The sequence below is a fragment of the Rhinichthys klamathensis genome, unplaced genomic scaffold (genome assembly GCF_029890125.1).
Source record: "Rhinichthys klamathensis goyatoka isolate OS25496 unplaced genomic scaffold, OSU_Roscu_1.1 h1tg000359l_1, whole genome shotgun sequence".
NCBI classification, from domain to species: domain Eukaryota; kingdom Metazoa; phylum Chordata; class Actinopteri; order Cypriniformes; family Leuciscidae; genus Rhinichthys; species Rhinichthys klamathensis.
Genome location: NW_026606868.1, coordinates 476,022 through 502,942, shown reverse-complemented (window position 1 = coordinate 502,942; position 26,921 = coordinate 476,022). Strand labels below are relative to the sequence as shown.

Sequence of the window (26,921 nt, the reverse complement as noted above, 5' to 3'; positions counted from 1 at the left end):
AGTCCAGACAAGTACCCACAGTCAGTGATGGTCTGGGGTGCTATGTCAGCTGCTGGTGTTGGTCCACTGTGTTTTATCAAGGGCAGGGTCAATGCAGCTACCTATCAGGAGATTTTGGAGCACTTCATGCTTCCATCTGCTGAAAAGCTTTATGGAGATGAAGATTTCATTTTTCAGCACGACCTGGCACCTGCTCACAGTGCCAAAACCACTGGTAAATGGTTTACTGACCATGGTATTACTGTGCTCAATTGGCCTGCCAGCTCTCCTGACCTGAACCCCATAGAGAATCTGTGGGATATTGTGAAGAGAAAGTTGAGACGCAAGACCCAACACTCTGGATGAGCTTAAGGCCGCTATCGAAGCATCCTGGGCCTCCATAACACCTCAGCAGTGCCACAGGCTGATTGCCTCCATGCCACGCCGCATTGAAGCAGTCATTTCTGCAAAAGGATTCCCGACCAAGTATTGACTATTGAGTGCATAACTGAACATAATTATTTGAAGGTTGACTTTTTTTTTTTGTATTAAAAACACTTCTTTTATTGGTCGGATGAAATATGCTAATTTTTTTAAACAGGAATTTTGGGTTTTCATGAGCTGTATGCCAAAATCATCAGTATTAAAACAATAAAAGACCTGAAATATTTCAGTTGGTGTGCAATGAATCTAAAATACATGAAAGTTTAATTTTTATTATTACATTATGGAAAATAATGAACTTTATCACAATATGCTAATTTTTTGAGAAGGACCTGTACATCTATAGGCTATATGTGTGTGTATATATGCATACATATATGGGTGTGTGTACACAGACACGTAACATATATATATATATAAACAAAAACGTTTATGTTAGATGTGATTAATCGATTTGACAGCACTGTTTATAGCCTATATATATATATATATATATATATAGTTAAAAGCAATTGATATGGTTTTCTATTATTAAAGACGTTTGCAACTCAATCGAGTGACTTCATGAGAAAAGAAATAGCTGCTTTTGACTAAATTCTGCTTAAACATTCCTCAACAACGAGTTAGGCCCTCAAAAACTGAACTAACTAAAAAAGAAAGAAATAAAATGAAATAAAATACACTTTATAAAGACAATTCACAAGTTGCTCGTTGATTTATGTGATAATCTCCTCAAAAGTATCCTGGTTGCCTGTATCGCATTTCATATATAAATCGCAGACTGAAAGAGTTTTGTTTTCGAGTCCTGTGACTTTAAGTGTTCCTCCATGCCAGTGACGCACTGTCGCAAGTGAATTCTCATTATTTAATCCTTTAAATAAGATTTCGGGTTTGTTTTTTGTTCTCTTGATATTTCAAACCCCGTGGAGTTGATTTCCAGATGGATCAGTTTGATTGTATCCGTTTCAACTGCCTTCAAACTTACCGCACTCTGACATTTTCATTTTTCTGCATGCATCACCACCATTCCCTCTGTAAACACTATATTCCTCCACGAAAAATAGGACTTTAAATGCTTTTATTGGATTTGCCTGATGTATATTACATGGAGCCACTAAATCAGCCTGGTCAAAAGCTGTATTTAATATTTTATCAAATAATAGGCCATTCTTAACACACTTAATGCTTCCTTGTGTTTAAGCGGGTTTTAAAAATAAAATGCACGAATGCAGTTCTACTTATGAATGATGCACTTATTATGTGCTTTGAAGAAAACACAATTTAGCCTCCTTGCTGACGTAACCTACTGAACCGTGTACATCTTAGATTATAAATAATAAAACGTGTTTAATATAGCGCACCAGGCATATCATGATTGAGGGTTATTTTCAGGATATTTATATATTATAAAATATTTCAAATATAAAATACAATAACATATAAAAGTAATTATTACTTTCCAGTTCTCAAATGTAAACACAGAGAGGAATTTTACAGGATCGTTTCCTTAAGATGGGGAAGCGGATGAATACATAAAACGCGTCAGCATGATCTCTTCCTATTGCACATTAGCCCCGCCCACAATTCTTCTTCCACACAGCAGTGCCCATACTTTAACCTGATTGGACGAAAAACGCAAAGCTCATGTCTGATTGGCCACATCATCTGTCCATCATAATGCATTACCAGTCATGGTGGATAGGACACTTTGTACATGGAGGTTTTTGACTGTACGGGCTAAATGATAACCCTGAACAGGAGTTAAGGAGTTCACATATTATTATTGACATCTGCTCGCTGTTTTTTATATTCTTGCCTGGTTTGATCTATATTACTCTTCTTTACCTATCGGGCTGTAAGAAACCTGGTGTTTATCGCACAGATGTGGATCTTGTAGCTGCTCCGGGTAAGTCGTTCGTCAAGTCTAGCTGAAGCTCTTACAGTGCTGAATTATTGCCGTAACCTCTCTGAATTATTTTTTATTATTATTACTTTAAATACCAAAATTCAGGCTCATTCGCGTTCGTGCGCAAACATACACTGGTTGTTTGTTGTATGGTTCTTTTTATGGCATCAAAGTCGCGTCTGAAATCGAAGCTAGTGAGATTAGACTAACGTTAGGCGTTTAAAAACCAACTGGTGACAAGGGAATAATATATAATCCATCACAATTACATTAAATATTATATATATATATACCTAAGTGCTAGTGGATTATTAGAAACGGTGACTTACAGGGCCAATATGAACGGTGATCGTTGTTGTGGTGCTTCTGACAAGCTGTCAGATTTAGTCGCTGTCTGAATTGTCAACATGATTTTGATGCAGTCGCACACATTTCATTTTACTGTGTAGTGTGCTACAGGATAGCATGTGTTAACTTATGTGGTGGAACATATATGTTTTTAACTGATGCGAGGTATGTTTTTGGGGATGTTTGTTGGAATGGACTGATTTTTTTTAGCACTGAAGGCTGAAGCCACTTATCAAGTTTGGTTGATCCTGCTCACGGACTCTAAACAAAAGTTTGGTTTAACCTACGCAGTTCTGCGGCACCACCCTCTCTCTCTCTCTCTCTCTCTCTCTCTCTCTCTCTCTCTCTCTCTCTCTCTCTCTCTCTCTCTCTCTCTCTCTCTCTCTCTCTCATATGGAATAACAACATGTGTTTTTGGTGTATTCGTACTCTTAAAAACTTTCTTCGTTACATTTACTGGCTCTAAAGTCAAACTTTTGATGCCAAGGACATCCAAATATGATGATCCCCTTTTGCAAAGAAACAAAAATATAAAATATCGGTTTCTGTAATTGTCCATGTAATTGTATCACTAGTAGGGATGTCAACGATTAATCGACGATCGATTAATTGTCGATAACACGTTTAATCGATAAACCTTATCGATCATCGATTAAGCAGGTTCATGCGCGTGCGTGCTGCTCAACCGCGAAACATGTAAGCGACCGCGCCGGAGTTATGTTTGGGACTATTTTACACCTTCATCATGACTATAAGTTTGCGTGTACATTCGCTGCCTTTTGTTTTGTGCAAATGTAAGTTGTAATAGTTTATTTTGTGTGCGCCTATCTATATCTGATTTATCTCATATTGGATGCATTTGGTTAAGAATTGACGCAGCGTGATCTTTAGCGCGCGCAGCTCAAATGGCAATGCACGACTAATAACGACTATTGGGACTGTCATTTTATATAACATTATAAAGAGAACAATATTGTAATAAAACATTGTTAATTATTTGGGTTTAGTTGCCGTGTCGCGTTGTTCCAGGAAGAGCGCGTCCACAACATGAGTCATTCTGAATGGCACGTAACTTAGTTCAAGTTCACTTGTGCATTCACGTCATTTTGTGCAGATATAATTTGTAATATTATGTTTATTTTGTATATATCTGATTAATCTCATAGGATGCGTTTCTTTGAGTTAAATAACGTGCTAGCAAAGTGCTCAACGGTTAAGTTATTCATTCAGCGCGCGCCGCTCAAGCAGAATGCACGACTAATAACGAGGATTAATTTGGGACTGTCATATTACATAACATGAGAACACTATTTTATTAAATCGGTGTGAATTCATTGGGTTTAGTTGCCGTTTTAAGTGTGTTGTTCCAGGAAGAGCACGCGTCCACAAGTCACACATTCTGATAAGCGCATCTGAGGCGGCGTTGGTGACACGTTGTAGTCGTTATATTTGATTATTAAATATTTATTTAATAATAAAATTAAATGGGGGGGGGGGGGAATCCCCCCTTAGATGATTCTCTTTTTTTTTTTTTGAGGGGGAGAAGGGCGGGGGGGCATTTTTTCCAAACAAAAATTACATTTATCTTGCCTAAATGTTTGCGCTCATTGCATTTTTACAATGGGGTAATATTGTTGTTAAGAGTTTACACAACACAAGGAAGCTTGATTTAAATTGTTTAATTAAATTGAAAAAAGTAGCACAAATAAATACAATAGAATAAAGATACAAATAAAGACAAATAAAGAGAAAAGTTTTTCAATGGGTCTAACTTCATAGGCCTACAGAAACTGAATAAAGTAATCAAATGGAAAATAACACTGGGTAGTATTTTAGTCCTGAATAAATTAAATATATATAGGCTATTAATCCTGATTCCTTTAACTTAAAGCTATATTTTGTTGTTTTGACAACTAAATTAATGAGCTAGTGCACGGATCCTGTGTTCATTATACTGGCATGCGTTTTATGCTTATTAAAAGACAAAACCGACTATGTTTAGAGTATACTCACGAAGACCGAAATTGACACAATTTTGCGTGTTAAAGCAATCCGCGAAAAATAACTTTTGTTACTGGCCAGCTGTTTTTGAGGCGGATTTTCTATGAATGTGCGCATAGAAAATCATCTCGGAGAGCGCACGAGCACTGATTAGTTTAAAATCGCTTGAATGTTTAAACTGGTAAGACTTAAAAAGACGTGCAAATGGTAAACTTCAGTCACGATGCACTGCTGGCCCGATTGTGCAAGTGAATATTCCGCCATGTCCCGACTCCTAAACGCGAGTGTGTCGCCGCAGCGCTTGATGCTTGCCTTGCACAACACATTACGAGAGAAGAGATAGAAGACGCGGCACCGCTGAACACTCACGCTGTTTGTGATGGCAGATAGTTGTTAAAAGAATGATTTGATTTTATAATCTGTGTGGATTACGATTGCGGGAATTTCCTGCATTAAAAATGGGAGACCTGTGGGAATTATTAGAATTATGCGCAATACCCGCAATCCCGCGCCGAAATTCGAGCCCTGTAATTTAATTATCAATCACATCGAAACCTTTTACAATCCTACTAGCCCTTTATTTAGATTAAAACCATTCTCATTAATTTGGTGAGGAACATAGCGGTTTGAGCAGCATTTGCAGACGCTGTCATGCTGTTGGCCAAATGCACTGCAGCAGACGCATATTGCAGTATTAAGGCTAACGATTAATCGATTAATTGATCGTTAATTTAAACGACGATCGATCATGGGAATTTGTGAAAATTGACATCCCTAATCACTAGAAATCATAAATGAAATATCCATTATTAATCTCATGATATAATGTCAATTTTGGTGTAAAAAAAAAGTAAACTTAATGTATTACCTCCTAACACCCCATGCCGGCCTCCTTGAGGTCCCCAGAGCCCAGTATTAAACCCCTGCCTGTCCTAAGACATTCAGAAAAGAAATGTCTTTTAAACGACTTGTGAAAGTGTGACTTCAGTCTCTCTTGAAAATTCATTAGTTTGAAGTTTGCACAGGCTGAGTTGTAAGTGTGAAGTGCGTTTGTCCAAGACACTTGGCTGTAGTGTAATGTGTGTGTGTGTGTGTGTGTGTGTGTACAAAGCTTTAATGGGTGTCTTCAGCTTCAATTCCAGCTCTCATTATAGGCTGAATCTCATAATGAGCTGAATGTCTAGGTCATGCAGACAGGTACTGTGCTGTCGTGATTCCCAGCAGGGTGTCAGCTCTACCTCCAGAGACTCAATGCTGTTATGTCCTCCCACCTGGGGTTCCAATAACAGTCAGAGAGAAAAGGTTCTTTCACGCATTAAAAACCTACCACTGGTGTTTTGAAATGCTTAAAAAAAGTTTTCAGAAAATAACAAGCCTCCTGTGAACAATCATGTTTGTTTTATGAAAAAGCTCTGCTTGATAATGGGAGGTAAGAGACATGGAAACGATTAGGCAGATGCATTTCGGAAAAGTTTTTTGGGGGGGATTGAACAAGAAACCAAGTCAAGCAAGGCAGGATGATGCAAAACATGACAGAACAAAAGTAGTGTGATACCTTCATCCTGATCATCTATGGTGATGTTTTCATCAACATGAGGTCAAAATAATGACTTCATTCTGAGTCTCTTATCTAGTTTCCCACATAAACAAATGTATGACTATACTGTCACAGTTTTTAGATGTCTATTTGTCTGTTTTGTTTTTGATGTGTGTTTTATTACGCACGCTTTCTCATGTGTCAAAGGCCCTCTGCTGCCTATAAAGCAGGTCTTCACTTTGTTCTCATTGTCTGATTTGTGAAATATTCTTCTGATTATACACCATATCCTGTGGCCACGTTTGAATCAATTTTTCCACTCGAACAATGTCTCTGGCCTTTCGTGTCTCCCTCAAAGCATTTGACACAAATGTTTGCTGTAGACCTAATCCAGATATCCAGACGATATTTTGCCAAATACGGGTGAAGTTAAAGGCATCGTGGAATGACATGTAAATGATGAAAGAAGGTTATTACAATTATTTAGCCCTTGATCATGGCATCTGATATTGCCCAACATTTGATTGGAAACAAATCCACTTTAAGGTCACAACGCTGCTGATTGAATTAAGTATTATGGGGAGGGGGGAGCCCTTCCCTGCCCTTTCCCATTCAAAATGGCCTCAGTGTCCTTACTGACCATGTGGCTGTTGGCGTAGGGCACGGTGAGGGGCTGAAGCTCCTCTGAGAGAACACAGCCCTCCTTCCCTGTGTTAATCTCTCCTCCAGCAAGCTCTTAATTGAGCCGCCATCAGCTGATCTAGGGGTTAAACATCAATTAAGGTAATGAGCAGTGTGAAAAGAGACCACTGAAGATGAGGGCAACCCTTTCCCGCTGCAGATGACACGAGATTGGCAGGGGTTTAGACAAGCAATCAGAGTTGCATGTTTTTAAAATGAGCTTTTGAAATGCTAGCTGGCATGTTTAGGCTTTTCAAATTGTGCATTGGTATCTCAGACTTGAGAAAACAAAATTGTGATTTAAAATGATAGATTTCAATTATTTAAATGTATAATTTATTGATTATCGACCATGACAATACAAATAATTGTCTGCCAGTGCATCAATAAATAAAAGTTTAATGACATTTCATGAAAACTCTTTGAATGCACGCTAACTAAAGATGATGCAAGAATTATTTAATGTAATAATGATTACTAATGAAAGTTATGACAACGTGTTATTGAAGAAAATCTTTTCTTTTAGTTGTTTCAAGACCCCGTTGTTTCAAGTTCCTGTTTCCTTCAGGCTGAATTAATTTGCTAGATTGACTTGGAAGGCAGAGGGTTTCTGGACTAGTTTTTGCTGTCCAAACAAGGTCTAGAGAACAGTGTGGTTACCTCAATGCTGAAGTACTGGTGTCATCTTACTGAGGAGAGAGCAGCTGTATCCCTTATAAAGACCACCACTCATGCACTCACACAAACACATGGGTTAAAAAGACAAACCACCATTCATGCTCTTGCTGCCTGAAGAGTCCCCAGGTTTAACCTTTGAGGGTCTCTTCAATGCCTATGTGCATGTCATAGTGATTTCTACCTCATATTTTTTGTGTCCGTTTCACTGCATCAGAGGTAATTGTATGCGTTCACAGTATTCATTACCACACCACACCACAGAGCCATTTTTCATTTTTGTAGTAAGACATAAGCGTGAATAATTGGTTCTCATGTGAACATCTTTTAATCATTTTATTATGCAAGACACCGAATGCATTATGAGATAAATGATGAAATTGCTGCCTTTATGGTGGTTAAACACTTGAATCCTTGATTAATGAACGTAGGCAGCTCAGACATCTGTCATGCTTGGACATTTTCACGCAGTCCCCACGACACTGATTTCCATATCGTGAATCAGACTTATTCGGTTGAGCTCAAAATGTGTCATCATCAGTAGTACTGAATTCCTTAAAATTCCCCTTGAGCTAAAAGGATGTGTGTTGACCTCATTCTGGCTATGCGGTTAAAAGGATAACAAATGAGAACCTGAAAAATCTAATTTTGTTTATTTTTAGTTTGGGATTAATCTATGCGAAGCATTATGTTCGAATTTTGCTTCTAAATATGGTGAATGTCTGCTCCTTTCTGAGTGCGTCTGTGTGTGGATATTTTGGTTCTTGTATGACGGAGGGGTTTAGTCGTCGATTTTATCCACATTACTTTTTTTTTCTCTGTATTTCCTGCTCAATGTAAGTGTTAGCGGATGAATCCAATTGCATAAAACCGACATGTGTGGAGGTTACCACAGCCATGACCTACATAAGTGAAATGTGAATATCAAAACAACATGCGTAGCATTTATTTCATGGATGAGGTTCCAGTAACATTTGATGTGTTTATTGAATACATCGCTGTACTTAAAGGGATAGTTCACACGAAAATTTAAATTCTGTCATCATTTACTTACCCTCATGTCCTTCCGAACCTGTTTCGACTTTCTCTTTTCTGTAGAGCACAAAAAAGATATTTTCTAAACTGTCTCGTTGTTGTTGTTGTTTTTTGTCCATACAGTGAAAGTCAATGGGGTCCAGTATTGTTTTGGACCCTATTTACTTTCATTATATGGTCATAAAACTCTGAGACATTAATATGTTTTGCAAAATATCTTCTTCTTTACCCAGCTCTCTGTCAACGTCTGACTCTGTGTGCTTTTTCCTTCCAGAACAAAGCAGAGCACTGTCATCTTGTCAGGTCTCGTCTGGTGTAACCTATGCATACCCGACAGAGATATTTCCCTTGGGAACACACACAAAGTCATTTACTGCAACCTTGTACCTGATTCTGCAGCATGGTGTAGGAGAAGATAGAATAAGATCCTAATGATTTCAATCCCGTGTTCGTGTAAAGACAGAGATAACAGGAACTCTTCCTCTGTTCTTCCTGTCAGTAACTGGCTTACTAACGATATACGACCTAACATAGAGATTAGCTCTGCTTCACGTTCAGGGTTATTCAGGATACTTGAGTTAAAAGGGCTTCATCTTCGTAATGCAAATGAAGATCTTTTTAATGAAATCTGAGAGCTTTCTGTCCCTCCATTGACACCTATACTCAACTACCACTTTCAAGCCCCAGAAAAGTAGTAAAGACATCATATAAGAAATCCATGCGACTCCAGTGGTTTAACCTCAGTTTTATGAAGCAAAAGTGCTTTGTTTACGCAAAGAATAAAAATGTACCACATTATTTTAAAAATATTAATCTCTAAAGCGCTTTCACGAGAGCACCACGACGCATGGGTGTTGTTGACGCGAGAGCAGACGTTGCGTGAACTTGCGTTGGAGATTAGCCTCATATTTTGTAAATAAAGTGTTAAATTATGTTTTTTGTACAAACAACTCACTTGCATCACTTTATAAAATTTAGGTTAAACCACTTGGGTCACATGGATTACTTTTAAGATGTCCTTACTACCTTCTTGGGGCTTGAAAGTGGTAGTTGCGTAGGCTTGTCAATGGAGGGACAGAAAGCTCTGATTTCCTTGAAAAAAATCGTCATTTATGTTCCGAAGATAAATGGAAATTTAACTGGTTGGGAATGACATGAGGGTGAGTAATTAATGAAAAAGTGAAAATTCTGTGATCATTTAACACCCATCTCATGCAATTCCAAACCTGTATAACGTTTTGTTCTGGCAAAACAGCAAAGAAGAGATTTTGAAGAATGTTGCTAAACAAACCAAAACACTCAAAAAAAAAAAATCTTCATTGATGTTATTATGAAGAAAGAATGTCATACAGGTTTGAAACAGCATGAAGGGGTGTACATAATGTGCAGTACACCTTTAACTCAAACGCGTAACACAGTCAGTAAAAATGTGAATCCACAAAAAATTAAATCCTTTTTTCATCAGCATTAATGGCCTGTATTTTGCAGCACTTAGTAAACACCGATTTTTAACCTGTAACAAATGAATGGGCTTCAAAATTCTTTAAAAAAAAATCTCTAAAGTAAAATACGGAGCACAGTGTTGTGTTGCTGTTAGCATGACGGGACAGAACGAACGGGCTAACTGAGGCTAACGGGGTTACAGTGGCGTGAGAGCAAGGGTTGGCCATTACTCCAGCACAGCTGAAACAGCAAGCATTGGAGCCAAGTGCTGAAACGTACACCCCTCCATCTCTCATTTCGCTACTGTTCTCTCTTTCTTACTTCAGCCTTTTGATTTAATTTCTTGCCAATTCTTTCTCTCTTTCTCCCTAACTGTAGATGGGGCCAAGCACTGCAGGTACGTAGGCCCTGTTGGATTCATTAGTATTCTGACTGGGGCTCTATGGTGGCCCCTAGAACTGTTTGGAGGGACGTTGAGAAATCTGGCACACTGATTGGGGTGGGACTGAATAGTCATCAGACCAACTTTAGGGCCTCACATTCAAACCGTCAGCTACATATTTATATAGAAAAATAGCAAGATTATGTCAAGATCCCACTTCATATGTATCAGTAGATGCAGAGTCCAATAACTTGTCATTTGTCATGGACAGCCATGTTACTTGTCGGCTATTTTGAATTTATTGAAAACGATTTTTTCGTTACTCCTTTCAGTCTTCATTCAGTTTGGCTCAAAAAATCTAAGGGCCATGTCTGACAAAAATGATTGATTATATAGGGCACACCGGGGTAAAAAGCACATTCAACTTTATTCTTCTTCAAACCACTAGCTTACGCAAAAATTCACCTCAGCACTTTTCTTAACAACTGCGTTTGACTATGCATGTGGAAATTTGGCTGATCCTTGACGTCATCGCGGACAGCAACGCAAAGTTGATTCTGTGCTAATTTGATCTGATATTTAATGTTTTTTTATTATGTTGAACATTTATGTAGCAAATGAGAGGCAATACAATTATTGACTATATTTTGAGACAAAGGTCTTGTAAATGTTTTTCAGTTTTGTTCAAGGTAATTAAAGCAACAGTTATTCAATAACGGAACGGAAGAATATGTAAAAAGTATGGTATTTGGGGTAAAAGGCGCCCCTGCTGTTGGGTCTAAAGGCGCAATAATTAACATGATAATAAATAGCTGGCTGACTTTTTCCATTTGTTGACATGACATGGTTAGGTTCAGATGGTAAATATCACATATTAAGTTTGTTGTCCACCTTAGAGATAAAAAATATGCTATTGAGCCTTTAACCCCTTGTGTGGGATAAAAATGCCCACCTTGCCACCTCATACATTTATAAAAAATGTAAACAAACAAGCCACTTTTATGATTTATTTCCACGCTAAATCGGTTTCTCCATCAATGTTCAATAAAACATTTTTTTTTTCTGCAATCATACACTATGGGAGTAGTGAAAAGCTGATTTTCCTTAAGGTGTGCCTTTAGCCCCGTTGTACCCTATATGTTCAGAATTATTTGCTGATAAGACGTTAACAAACTTGACGTGAAGTCGATGAACAGACAGTCATTTCGTAATGCTTTCGGCAATTGAAGCAAAACTAATGCTAAGAGCATTAAAAGTTCGATTTCAGACAGACTTTGTTCATCCAGCACGACTACAACCATAGTCCGTATATTGCCAACGGAGTAGTTTGTTTACAACGATACCTTATGGTCCAAACTTTTCAAATATTTATTTATGCTTCTAACTTTGTAATTTAGCTTACATTTGAGTGCAGTTCAATATAGATGGTGTGCCTATGGTGCATGGCCTTAGTAATTGCTGCTTGCAGCTGTATTTCCCGTTATTCTGCTAACTTACTTGCTTTCTCTCATGGGGCACTAGAGTTCTATGGCAGTACAGCTGTGGTTCTTGTAGGGCCATCTGCACACATTGTCTCCTTCGCTCTTGAGGCTCAGTATGGCCGATCTCCGCTATGTTTTAATGGAAGATTGCTGGCTGGTCTCTTCTCATCACAGGAGATGCAGGCAGCAGTATGGAGAGCCGGGAAATATGCCAGAGAGGGAGGAGGGACGGAGGAAAAAAAATCCCCTCTTTCTCCTTCCAATGTGACACACTTCGTGTGCGTGTCTTTTGAGTGTTTACTCATGTGAATATGCACACTTCTCTCAGATGGAGCTCTGAAAGCAATTGTGCGCTTGGAACAACAAGGCCCAGTCGGCCAATCCGATCTGGCCATGGGATATTTTGTTTGTAGAGGTGTATAAAATATTACCCTTATGATAATGTTTTATTTTTATGAGTTGGATTTAATTGATTAATTAAATAACTGTTTTTTCCCCCCCTAACTGTCTCTCTCAGAGAGAGCTCTTCTTATCCCACACACATGCTAACACGTGAATGTTTGCGCATCTTTTCCATGATCTGCCTTGAGCGAGGATTTTGTGAATCTTAACCACTACATGTTTTCTTCTGGGGATTACATTCAATGTTTATATTATTCAAATGCTACATACACACTCCTACAGTCCATCTTGAGGGCAGCAGGCAGCACTTTTCTTCTCATTTTGCTCTTCTACTTTGCAAGTCTTTCTGAAGTGCTTGTTACAGAGCTTTTAAAAAGGCTGTTGTTCATTTATAGTCTGTTTGAGTTTTAACGTTTTAAGATACTTTTTAGACTTCTTTTGACTTCTTTGTGCATTAAAAGACACATTAAAATGTGTTGCTTGTATTTAAAAACTGGGATGCCCGATACACTATTGAAAAAAAAAAACAGAAATATTGTGCAATATTATTATAATTTAAAAAATAATTTTCTATTTCCTATATTTTAAAATGTAATTTATTCCTGTGATGGCAAAATCATTACTTCAGTGTCACATTATCCTTCAGAAATCAATCTAATTTGCTGTTTTGGTGCTTAAAGAAACATTTCTTATAATTATCAATGTTTAAAAAAAAAGATGTGTTATTTAATATTTTTGTGGAAAAACTGATACTTTTTTTCAGGATTCTTTGATAAATAGAACATTTCAAAGGACAGCATATGTTGAAATAGAAATTTGGCACGTTGTAAATTTATTTATTGTCACTTTCGATTCATTTAAGTCACTTTTTAACATTTAGATCACCATCTTTCAAAGGGATATTGAAAGATTATTTTAAATATTTAAACCCTTAATCACTATATCTCTATCACTATATCTCTCTTGACGTATCTTTATACTATTAGTTTTTATAGTATAGTATAATAGTTTTTATTGTGCTTTATAATTAGGATTGGAAATCGAAAATCGATTCCAATTCTGGAATTGGATACTTGTTATAAAATACATTTTTTGATTTTGCCTATTGATTCCTGTGTGCACATTTTAATGTGGTTTTAAACCATTCAAACGCAAGCAGATGCAAAAGAGAACTCAATTTGGCACTCGTGCACTGTTTTTGTGCTGGGCACATCCGAGCGCGCACACAAAAAGCCGTCTCTCATATAGTGCACTACTGAATTGAGTTCTCTCAAGAACTCAAAGAAAACGCATGTGTAACCATATAGGATCCTAGCATTAGGCTAGTTCTTAACGTGACAGCAGGCTAATAAACCTGCTGCTGTCTGTGTCATACTGTTAAACAAAGAAAAAAATAGACTATGATTTTGTTCATGGTATTCAGCTGCAACAGAACTTTTTGCAAAAAGACAGAACAAATATGTTTGATATCTAAATGTTTGACTTTCCGTCTCAACCGATAAGTATTCTAGATTCATAATGTTGGCCATAACATGAAATATAATCGGTTTGTTCCAAAACAAAACCTGTTTGTCTCTGCTCTGACACATTTTACCTTTATTTTCTTGCTGAAATGGTTGCCTAAATTACATTTATTAAAGAAACAAAAAACATTTTCAGTTACTGAGTGAAAATAAAAAAGTACTTCAGAAGGCTGGCATGGCAGACCCACGTGACTCTGTTGCCATCTGAACATTTTGCTTGCTGCTTACACAGTGAATAGAAACATTTGCTGAGGTTATCAAAGACTCAGGCAGAACAATTCGCTGCGCTGAGGAAACCGAGAGGAAGAGCGAGGGAGACGGGGGAGGCCGCCATCAGAAATAAATAAGCTGCGGTGGAGGAAGGGTTTATCACAGTTCCTGTGCGGTACAAACAGGTGTGCCTGTATGTGTGTGTGTTTGATTCAATGTGTAAAAAATTCAGGATGAGAAGAACAAGGGCTGTGTGTTGGGGGTTGAGGGGATGTATAGGTTTAAAGAGGCTGTGCCCTTCCCACCTGTAGCCTGTCAGCTGTTGCCTGTTGAAACGTCAGCTGTTTCTGAGAAGCGTGTGTGTGTGTGTGTGTGGGGTGTGGGGTGGGGGGTGGGCACTTCTCTCATGTTAAATACCTTTTGAGAAATTGTTTTTATTTTTTTAACACCTGAGCCCCATCACTCCTCGCCCTCCAAAACTTTAAGACATCACCTCTTACTGATGACTCTTTGTCAGTAATGGCCCAGACGTCTAGTCGTGTCCTTGACTGGTTTAGACTATGATCTGTCCACCACGTGGAAAGCTGCAATGATATCAGCTAGGCATGCGTGATATATTGAGTTATCAGCCGGTATTAGAGAATTTTTACATTTATTGATAAAGAGTCGATGTTGTCGATTTAATTGTTCATGGTCATTTCCTCTATTTTTAGTTATTACCTTTGCAATCATCTAATGTTTACTTAAAGCAAATTTTTTAAATGCTAATAATGTAATAACAGTTTTAAATATAATCGTTAGCAAATCTCAAAATCCATATTGGATTGCATAACGTTGTGATAACGATGCATTTTTAGAGATTGATTTGAGTTTTTTCTGTTATTTTTAATAAATTTGGACAAAATAGTATATCATTTTAGTAACACGTTACAGTAAGGATTTAATTGTTAACATTAAATAATATGAACTAACAATGAAAAATAATTCTAAAGAGTTTATTACATTTTTTTTTAAATTAAAAGTGGCATCTGTTAATATCATTTAATGGACCTGAGCTAAAACGAACTAACAATGAACAGTTGTATTTTTATTAAATATTATTATTAAATATTAACAAATATAATAAATAAATAGAGACTGTAACACATGTATTGTAGGCCACTAAGTAACTAGGACCTTATTGTAAAGTGTAACCAGAATTGTAAAGTGTAACCAGAATTGTAATATTGGTTATCAACCGTAACATAGAATAATAATTTTAAACATAATTATCAGCATATCACGTCAGACAGAATTTTAATATTGCTGCTAATATGAATAATTATAGAAATATAGACCATAAAACGGGCAAATAAAAACGGTTCAACTTTAAGGATGTTAATTGGGATCGTACATTTACATTTGCAAGCACATTTACACCTTCATTTAATGTGGTCAGAATCTGTCTCAGGCCACCTCCAAATTTCATTGATCAGATCACGGAAAATGCGTGTTAATACCAGGTGTAAATGGGGCCATAGTTTAATCATTTTCATAATTGTGGATGGGCTCTGTTGATTTGAGCTAGTAAGCAAACACCTAGCAACTCCTTTGTAACTTGCTACAACACCCTTAGCACCTGTACCAATAGCAATGCCTTGACAACATTCTAGGAATCTGTTGGCAAGTTTTACATGCACTTTTTTTTTCTTTTTCTACAGAACATTTGGCTTTAAAATGCATTTTTAGGGCAAAATATTGTCTATATTCCTTCACGTTTCAGATGTTCATTTACTGTGAAAATCTTGGCCAAACTCTGTTTAGCTTTACTGATTTGGATGAATTTTGGCTTGTGCCTGTTGAAGAGTAGTTTGAAGGGTCAGAGGAAATGATTTCATATTGTGGCAACGTCTTTTCGAGTGGCAGCTGAAGGGGCTTAGGCAAAGACAAGCAGGTTGCGTTGTCTGTTCGGACTCATCTAGCTTCTCTTGAACTTTCCCCTTTAGCTGTGACCGTCTGTCTAGGCTGGGAGATAACATGTTTCTTTAAATTACAGAGCGTTTAGAGATGACAAAAGGGTGGAAGATTCTTTTCAGCACATTGCTCGTATACCAGGGCATGAGAACATAATGCATTTTATTTCTCAGATTAATCAGTTGGAATAATTTGTCACTGAGGGCCATTGAAATATTAAAGTACGTCTAGATGAAGATCGTAACATTGACATTTGTGTGCAGTCCTCAACTCAAGTAATTTGAATCAGACAGGCCTTGTGCTGTTATTTGGTCTGGTTGGTTAAAAGGCCACAAGTGCGCAGCTGTTCCTTCCTGGTATGGGAATCGTTTTATGACAGTGCGTTTTTGTGAAAGGGGATATGGAAAGACGTGATGGAGTAACTGTCTTTTTTTTTCTTCATCAACTCAAAATTCCCTGAAAATCACCCTTCTTCCTGATTTTATGTTAATACAGTTGGATTTGTATGATGATGATTCACAAATAGGGGAAACGAAACACTATTTGCTCATATCCTGTGTTAAATCTTCTTTGGTTCATATTCTGGAGCATTTAAACTGAGTTTACACTGGAGTTGTTCCATAAGAGAATTAATGAACAATTTAAAAGAGTTAGGTTTATAAAAAATAAGCAATTCAATAAATGTCCTGCCAAGCTTTTTTACTTGCCCCATTACAAAAGAATGATCAATGTTTATTTTTATTGCTAAATTGCTATTTTTCCTAAATTTTTCCTTACTTTTTTTTAGCGTCTTACATTTTTCTTAGAATTTGCATTTTGCAACATGCTGCAAATGATACAACTATAATTTTGCTCCATAAATTCATTAATTGCCTTTTTGCAGCAAAACTATGGCATACACTATGAAAAGTACTGATTGGTTTGTACTTTGCTGTCAAGACTATCACAATTAATTTTTGCAATTTTGACGACAACCTCATCTACAGTATGTTAGCTAGTTAACATTAGCTGATGCTATGTGCACTCGTTGTTGAGGACGCTGTCCCCAGTATTCAGATTAAAGTGTTTCTACATTTGTTGTGATGTTTAGTGTTATTACATTTGATCCCATGACTGAATATCCGTTTCTTGCTCTAAAGAGAGCAAAAGATAGTCAACAAGGAAACAGGATCTTAGCAGACTGATGACCAGTCAATGGTTTTTGTTGTTTTAGCAATTGTGTTCTCTTGATTTTGGCTTGGGTGTGTTACGTTTAAGATGTTTGTATATTTTCTCTTACTAATGGCAGATTTCCAGCTTGATATAGCATAGGGAGGGTTTAATTTCCCCCTTCTCTTATCCAAAACATTTATCCATATAAGTTACTCTTTGTGGGAAACCACAGTGTCCAGACCTCCCTCTCAACCCGTAACATTCTCAGTGCCAGAGCGTGATTTGTGCCCAAAATGTTTTTTGTCCCTCCCATTGGAAACTCATTGACATTGCAGTTTTACAAACCCATGACCTTTGCATTCCCACACCCCCCTGAAAACCCTTCTGAGATTTTGAGGTCAGGAAAGGGCGAATCTTCAGGGGTTTTTTTTTCTTGGGGAAACCGTTATTGTTCTCTCAAAAAGACTGTAGGCTTAAAAACAAAACCCTAATTATGTGTAAAGTTTTCCGTACTAAATGTAGAGCTACCGTTCAGGATTTTTTGGAAAAAGCTCCAGCGTGGGGTGTCGCCTGCAGCAGCTTTGGACCCAAAAAGTTTAATTTCCTACAGCTGTGACAGCATAGATGTCGCAAGGGGGTGTCGGAACAAAAGGTGTGTAGGCAGCTGCCATGACATTTAACACACACATGTACAGGCAGGAGAACAGAGGATCTGACATACTGACAAGCGTCCCAATCCTGACCATCCACCCTCTCAATTACATCCAAAGACACTGATGGATTGAAGGCAGTTGCTAAAGGCATATTAGGGCAAAGGGTGAGGGTGGGGAGGGGGGTCTGAGAGGAGGGCTGGGGGTCTGAGCGCTCTGCATTAGAAGCTCATTGCTGAACTGGTCTCCACTGTCAGCCAGGCACAGGTCACGGGACGAGCAATGCTGTAGTCCACTTGGATTGTATTTGTTGCTTGATCAGGTCAGCAGAGCAACTTTGGGCACATGAGACTGTGAGGATCGAATCTTGAGGCTTTTTGCTCATCTCTACTTATAAGGGGTAAGAAGGAGCTTATTGTGATACCAATAACGATACTTTAAGCTTGTGTGACGTAAAGATTAATTTAATATAGTTTCATACTTGAACGCTTTAGTTCTGTGTCGCATTCATTTTTTTTTTTTTTGCGGAAACTGGAGCAGTAATGTCCTGAAATAATTTACTAGTTTGTATTTCAGATTTGTATATTCCGTAAACGTCACTAAGAGATCAGGTTGACTTGAACAATGTATTGCCTTCAGGGTATTTCCGAGCGTTGAAGAGTGGTGTGGTGTGACAGGACCATGTGCTGTACTGCATGACAGCTTCACTCTACACGCAGAGCAGTTCACATCTCTGTCTGCCTCTCTCAATCTCTTTCTTTTGCTTTTAGTGCATTCCTTCCTTTCAGGTGTGTTTGAATAGGAATTCAGTTGCATTTTGTTATACTGTTCAACAGCAGTTTCAGTCTTAGTTCAATATAAAAACAAATACACTACTGTTCAAAAAGTTTGGGGTCAGTACCCTTAAAAAAAAAAAAAGTTCAGCAAGGAACCGAGACATTAAATTGTTTAAAAGGACATTTTCTTTTATAACGACATAGAAATACCAGACAGGGATAAAAATGAGATTTGAAATGTAAGACCAAAAATTGCTTTGATATATTTTTTATTTGTATTTTTTACCTTTATTCACATTTAACTAGTTATTGTTTCTTTTAATAATCTGTAAATCACATAATTTGGTAGGTCTCCTAAAGAACCCAACAACATTATTTACTGGGAAAGTAACCATTTAACTGGGGTCTTTTTTGGGGATAATAATTGAACTTTTCAAATAAAAGCAGTTCATTTTACCAAGAGACTTATATAGACAAACACAAAGGTGATCTCGTATGTAAATATTAACAGGAAAGAATGTATGTTTATAGTTGCGAGTGTTGTGGCGTATCAGATTATTGTGTCTGGTTTTCCGGCATAACTTCTCTTTCACCCTTGAGCTTTTCCACAAGAATAACATATTTCCCATGTCTAGCATGTCTTCTGATTGTGATTTTGATTACTGAACCAACAAGCTTATCGTTTGTTTGAAAACAAAAAAAACCTTTTGTTTTGTTGTGTAACCAACCGCTTGCATGACGTGGTCATGACGAACCGCTGGCAACACACCCTGCTTTCCAATTGTCACATTTATGTCACCAACGTTAGGCTTCAAGGGAAGGTGTGTGCGTCTCCAAGACCTTTAGTGGTGGATGGGGGTCATGGTGGGTGAGAAGGGTAAGGATTTACCTGACCCGAGAAAACCATGTTAGCCTGCATGTCGGTATTGGGAGACTCATGCAGAGTTTTGTAGCAAGATGCACTAGAGTCTGTTCGGCTGTGTGGCAGTACTGTAAACTGACAAGTTTGACCACATTGTCCACACTGGTGATGGAAACGATAAGCTGGTGTAAACAACAGACTATAGTACTGAAGACAACACACCAGACAAATGTGTTACTTCGGTCCACAAGTATTTAGTTTGTCAAATGAGTCTGACTGACTGACACCAAAAAAAACAACACATTTTTAGGGCTGAAAGTGGTAATCTAGCATTGTAGTTTGCTTTCAGAGTTGACAGGACGACAGCAGCGGTGTGATTCACAAGACCACGGATCCATTACACCCCTCCCCCTGAAATGCTGTCCTTGCAGTGCTCTACCTACCGCCTCCCCCACCTTAGGGATTGGGTTACGCTTGTGGTTTGGCAGACATTACGCCACCCATCTCCTCGCTCCTGGAGAAGTTCCAGTGACGGCTCTCAGCATCGAACGCCACCGTATCATCAGTATACGTTGTGTACTGGACAAACGGCTGTGTTGAAAAACAGAAATCATGCGCTGCGGTCAGCAGCCGAGTAGCCATATTGGACAGGGTGAGTTCCTGCCGTGCAGGGAGGTTGAGTCAACAGGCTGGAAATATCCTGCAGTTGGTGCTGGCAGTACTACCCCAAGGTTGGAGTAAATCGCTGGAGGGTCTCACAGGGCTCCATTTTTGCCCCAGTTTAGCCATGGCTAGTGTTCTGAACAGCACTCGGCTCAAACAAACCTGAGGGTGTCTCCTCAAAACACCTTTTCTCCAAGCTTGTTTTATTTGTCTTTTTAGTGAGTCATATAGCTGATAAGCTTGCTTTGATTTCCTCCGCTCCAATACAATTTTGGGAATTGAGCTTAAAGTCAACATGAAACGGTATTTGCTTTCATAATAAGAGATGCACCGATATTAACGTTCTGGCTGATGATGCGTCGATAATTCGTTTAATTTTATGGCAGATAAATGGTCAGATTTTTGGCTAATAAATGGCCAATATTAAAATTCTATGCTATTTTGTCAAAATTAATTCAAAATTGAATTTGAAAAAATGGATATTCATTTTGAGATTTGCTAAAGATTATATTTGACAGTGTTATCAAATTATTAGTATTTTAAAAGATTAATTTGACTGATACTGAACCTAATAACAGCTGATAACTGATATGGTACCAAAATATTGTCCATGCCTAACTATCCGTCATGTGATTTATTGCCAATATTTTGATTGGCATCATCAGTTCCAATTTATACTGACAACTTTGACAATGGATTGGAAACAATTAAATGTTTTGTCAAATAAATTTACATTTCAGTAAGTTTGTGATATATATATATATATATATATTGTAGTCTATTGGTTCTTTCCAGAAAGCGGTTGTTGAAATATTGGTCACCATTCACATCCATTATACTTTACATTCTAATGTCACAGCATATCAGGCGCCCATCGGCACGCTTCGCTTTCTTCCTCAGTACGAAATGACTTTTATTGGCCATGGGACTGCTAAGATATTGCCGCCGGTGACAGAGCTGTGGTCATGGGGCATTTTGTGTAGCGCCAATGTACGGAAACTATAAATGGCCGAATTAAACAACTCCCTGTCCCAGTCGGTGACCTCCCGCTCTGTGCTGGGAAGGTGATGGATTTCTCAGCACAGCTTTGGACCTGGTCCAAGCCCAGTTCTGGCACGGCCTCTTATCTCCAAGCCCCAGGCCACTCTGCCTCTAGTTACAGGCAGGGATAACAAAACTGGACTCTCTCTCACACACCCCGTAGAGGAGATATGCTTACACACGCATACGCGCTCACGCAGAATACCATATGCCCACACATGGACGAGGGCAGCGTGCGCTTATCCCAGCGGACCTCTGGTACTTCAGAGTCCTTGCAAGAATCACTGCTGTCCAAACGTGTGGGTCTGAGTTGCTCGAAGATGGAGGATTAATCTATATAGTGAAAGGTCACCAACTCGTGACTTTTTTTTTTCTCTTGGGTTCTTCTTCACTAGCAGCTTGTGTCTTTGTACGTGTTTACACCAAGGTGTTTTTTCGCTTGTTTGCAGGCCTGTGTAAATGTTGTTTTGCTTGTGTTGCACGCTGAAGCTTGGTTCCGCAGGATTTCCTCAGTGGTATGAGCAAAGCCGCAACTCAAAATTATAACACCTTCCCCAGTATGTGTGTGTGACAGCTGCATCTTACAACTGCTCACCTTTGTCCGCTGAAAGCAGTGAGAAATTACTTCTGCTGACGTGTGTGTGTGTGTGTGTGTGTGTGTGTGTGTGTGTGTGTGTGTGTGTGTGTGTGTGTGTGTGTGTGTGTGTGTGTGTGTGTGTGTGTGTGCACTCATGTGCATAAATGTGTGTGAATATTTATTGTACATCAGTTCATTTTCATGAGCGTGATTAATTTATAAAGATAAGAAGGTTTTTGTCTCTGTTGCAGGGGGTTCCCCAAGTATTGAAAACCGAAAGGAACTGATGTTTTATCTTTAACCTTCTTTGTTTTTCTTCATTGTTTATTAGTGGTAGAAATCGGAATAAACCCCAAACCCTAAGTATTAAACTTTGCCATGTAACCTGTCCCACACCATTTGTGCTACAAACTTCAATGATACTTCAAATCGTGCAGCTTGAGTTGTGCTTTAATTTTTCTCAGCAAGCAGACTTGGAATTTTCACCTGGCGGATGATAAACGCATTAAAAAAGTTCATGGACTTTCTGAATGAGTGACCCATGCAGTATCTGGACTCTATTGACTTGTAGCACATCCTAGCAACCGCATTGCAAGGTGCTAAAAACCACATAGGTCACCTTAACACTCTCGTCATTGTGGTAGTAAGTGTTGCACAAGCAAACACCACTAATTTATCCTGAGAAGATGTTAGGATGTTGTTTATTCAGTCGTACCATCAACTTTCTTTTTGTCTTCACAACATTTTGCAGATTGTATTTTACATTTTTTACCATAAAAAAACCTAATGCTGTGCATAGAATTAAAATATTCTAATAATTTATTATTCATGTATTGTATTTTATTGTATTTATTTATTTTAATAATTCCTTGATTGTTTTATTTTATATGTGCTAAAAATTATTCCATTAAATTAGATATTTAATTAATGTATTAAGTTAACTTTAACAGCAATACATTTTCACCCTTTAGTAGGCCCTGGGCCCCAATTTGAAAACCCCTTGATTTAAAAAATAAATTGGTCAATTAACAGCATTATCAAACAGTACTTCATGGATTCTCTACGATTAGAGAGTCTGACTGTGAGGAACCGCAGTCTGAGGACACTTTCCAGGTCCCTCATGAAGCAACTGAGATCAGAGCTGGGAATTAGCCCCTCTCAGCACTCACAGGGTGAAAGGTTAAACTCCGACTCTCATTGCAGATAAAGAAGTCTTTTCATGTGTTGGCCCCGCAGACCAAAACACACACAAACTCCGAGTTGCTTTGAACTAAAGCCTGCACTGCTGATGGCCTGCCGCGGAAACCTTTCCTGTCGACACTTCCTCTCCATTTGGAGGCAAAAATCTCACGTAAACATGCACACACACACACACACACACACACACAGTGTTTTACTGTGAAAGAAGTGATGAAGACATGAGCTAGTGCGTTCTGACCTTTCTGTTGGAACAAATAAAAATGACAGTGAATATGTAGTCCTGGATGTCTTTCTCAGTTGTTTGTCATGAAATAAGAACACTGAAGTTCAAGGCTTTTGTTTCTTTAGTTTGCGTCCTTTTTATTATCTCTGATGAACGACATACCAAAAGTCATTCATTTCCAGTGGAGCGTAGTAAGGGAGCTGCATGAAGTTACGTTACTTCGAATATGTCGAATTTTCAAGCCAGAGTTGAGCTTCGGTTGCGTTGAAATTTGAACTTTTGCAGCTAGATTGAATGCGACCGCCAGACTGGATGTTATGGCAATAGTTTTATGATTATTGCAAATTTTTATTTAGGCTGATTTGCTTGAATAAACCTATTGTATGTTTTTCTTTCAATTCAACGTATTGGCGGTCATGTATTTTGTGTGGATATGGATATATTCTTTATTCGTTCATTTTAACATGATTAAACGTGATTTTGTGAAGGGTAATGGCTGCTTCACGACCATTTTGAAAGAACAGTGCGACTGCCGCTAGGCGTCGAAAAGCATCAATATCGGAGATGTAGATGAATATCACAGTTTAAAGGTGGTTTTAACAATGAAGTGTATGATTCCTGTACACGTCTTCCTTTTAACAAACATCCCTTGTGCTTTTTCTGTCCACCTTGCCATTGTTCAAATGCCATAACTACCCTGTTATGGGGCAAAAAGTTTCAGTCATTTTTGTTGTTGTTTTATGCAGTTTACTTGCGATTGTAATGGGGTTATTAATTTCCTGTCTGTTGCTCAGACAGAATAAATAGCCCAGGAGAGTTGCTACTTTTGCGTTCTCACGGTGCCATCGACCAATCACAATTGTTATGATGTAATTTTAACATGTTAAACGGCTCGAACAAACAGCGAACCTTTAAAAGTGTTTACTTTACCAGAAGGAATTTGTTTGGCAGGAACAAGGTGAAAGAGCTTTTCCAGTTGCTCTTTTTGCAGTTTTTAAATTGCTTCTTCTGGACCGTAACTCTGGACTATACTTATTCAGAGGCCTAAAATTGACATTAAGTCTGGACTGAGGGGTAAAATTTGGGCTTTGTGCTGATCTTTATTGCAAGGGAGGTGGCAAGGAAATGACAACTTGTAATTCAAGTTGTTCAAACTCAAATTGTGCACTTAAGATTGTCTCTGAGCATGTGCACTCTGACCCCGAAAAGGGGAAATGAGGAAGTTTGCAGGCCTTCCTGATCAGGGAGTCTGCTTGTGTCAGCAGTCATGTGTAGATGTGTGAGCGTGAGTGTGTACAGTCTCGATGTATATATAGAATTCTGTTTTAAGCCCTGGGTTGTTTTTTAATCGAAGGCAGAGATAATAATAGCATGTTTTAAAATGATCTTGCCCCATATGACAATTCTTAGGCAGCAGTAAATTTATTCATGCAGCCCATTCATTCATACGCACACAAACAAACTCGTGCCGTCACGCTTCAAGGCATCTGCTCTCACTGTTTTTTTCTACGTGTTTTTTAAGATTATTATTATTGTAAAGCGAAAAATGACCTTAACCTTCAAACGCAGCTAAAATACCCATGTTGACTAAACGGCTAAAAGGGTGACTTATTTGCGAGAGAACACTGTGAGTCTGTGCTTGAGTGTTTCACCCAACAGCTTTCTCAGAGACACTTCAGCAGGTGTTTTTCTGCAGGTGAAGATGCTTTAGATCTGTAAGTGATATCATTTAAGTAAGTGAAATAAGTGAATAAGTGTAAGTGATCTGGTTTGTGAACGATAACACATTATCAGGCTCTATCAGGCTGCAGAAAGGGTTTTTGCCCAGCCATATATGTGGATGTCATGCTGTGTGTGGTTTGGGGGAAACCCAGGTGGAGTTGAGGTTTGCCTATTCTGTCCAGGCAAATCTTTATATGGTGTGAAATTAACAAAATCTGAAAAGGTTTTCTCTGGTTAATATCTTTTTCTAGTATTTAATTAGTTCTGAAGTAGTGTTCAGATAGAAATGACTCTTTGTGAGTCCAATCTCTATAAAATTGAGAAAAAATAATGGAAATTTAGTGTGGGAATCCTAAAGTTTGGAGGCTTGAAATTCACCCTTTGCTAAAATATGGGGGTGAGTGACAGAATAATCACAGACCACATGAATATTTGACAGGCTCACCGGTAAAGGTTTTGTGTTATAAATTGATTAAGAATAATAATCTTTAATCAAGACTTTTTATCATAAAAGTACAGAAGCAGGTAGCAGAATGTGAGATAAAAATTCTGCTGCACTTTACTGGGCTGTTAATTTAGTACAATTAATTATATAAAATGTTGCAAATATTGTTATACATTAATACCATTAAAAAGTTTGGGGTCAGTAAGATTGAAATTCATAATTTTATTCAGCAAGAATACATTAAATTGAGCAAAAGTTACAGTAAAGAAATCTACAGTGTTGCAAAAGATTTTAGTTTAAATAAATACTGTTTGTTTGAACTTTCTATTCATCAAAGAATCCTGAAAAAAGAATTATCATGTACTACATAGAAATATTAGCCAGCACAACTGTTTTGATAGTAATAACATTGATAATAATAAGAAAGATTTAATTTTTGAGCACCGAATCAGCATTTCAGAATGTTTTCTAAAGGATCATGTGATACAGGAAACTGAAATGATGACAGCTTTGCCATCACAGGAATAAATTACATTTTAGAATATATTAAAATAGAAAACAGTTTATTTTAATTGAACATTTCACAATATTATTGATTTAAACTATTTTTGAATTAAAAAATATAGCCTTGGTGAGCATAAGAGACTTCTTTGAAAAACATTTAAAAATCTTACAGTCTTCAAACAAATCTCCAAACTCATACCCTAATACTTTGCTGCCATACCAGTTTTGTTTTTAAGTTCTGTTTCTCTTTTCTTTCACAGAATTCATCACAAGACCATCATCATCTTCATCATCAGATTTTTCCAGGGGGTTTGGATATCAGAACAGACACCTGTCGGATGACATGCACCCTGAGCAGACCATGATCTGAAGGCCCTACCAGGAGGCCACACACTTTCTTTCTTCCTTCCCTCCTTCCTTTTTTTTATCAGTGGAGGAAGACGGGTGAGCCCAGCTGCCTCAGACAGGTGGCATACGGAGAGAGAGAGAGAGACTCTCTCACACACACATCTTCATACATAGAGGCGACTAGTCGCTATTTGTGCTCCTGTAACTGCCTGAAGAAATTTTGACCTCTGACCTCACCACACCCCCAACCTTGCCCCCACCCCTGTTCGGCCAATCACAGCAGCCATGGGGAGGAAAAAGATCCAGATTCAGCGAATTACAGACGAGCGTAACAGACAGGTGAGTGGAAACCCGGAGTGTCTGCAATAGTTCAACATAGCAGAATTCCTTTCGGTTTTGATTATATAAGTGAAAAGAATTCATTTCAGGAGCTTTCATTTGAAATAAAATGCACCAAATATACGCAGGAGAGCCTGGAAGTGATTATTGGCATTTGAACTGAAATCATTCTTATTGGTTATGACTCTTGTGAGTTGCCTTAAGTTGAATCTGTAGTTTAGATATCTTGTGCAAGGTAATCAACGTGAGGCAAAATCAAATCTTGCTCCTCCAATGCCTAAAAGTAATTTTCATTGATTTGTAGTTAAGGTGAATTTTTTTTATGTAAAATACTTTCTCCTATACCATTTTAATGGGCAGAGACAAGTACAAATTAACTTCCCTTAGGGTGCTTTTTAAAACACTGTTGCGGTTTTTCA

At 38.0% G+C, this 26,921-nt stretch overlaps 1 protein-coding gene across 16 annotated transcripts in view; it reads left to right on the top strand.

The window, feature by feature from the left end:
- The first annotated feature begins 2,088 nt into the window (after nucleotides 1-2,088).
- mef2d (myocyte enhancer factor 2d) overlaps nucleotides 2,089-26,921 on the top strand; it is a 60,445-nt gene continuing 35,612 nt past the window's right edge. For 6 of the 16 annotated variants that reach the window (XM_056233084.1, XM_056233082.1, XM_056233089.1 and 3 more), the window contains exons 1-2: nucleotides 2,089-2,329; nucleotides 26,076-26,502. In XM_056233084.1, the coding sequence (XP_056089059.1) occupies nucleotides 26,449-26,502 (54 nt within the window). In that variant the 5' untranslated portion in view covers nucleotides 2,089-2,329; nucleotides 26,076-26,448. The remainder of the gene's footprint in view (nucleotides 2,330-26,075; nucleotides 26,503-26,921) is intronic. The other 10 variants (XM_056233086.1, XM_056233091.1, XM_056233092.1 and 7 more) reach the window with 5 other exon arrangements.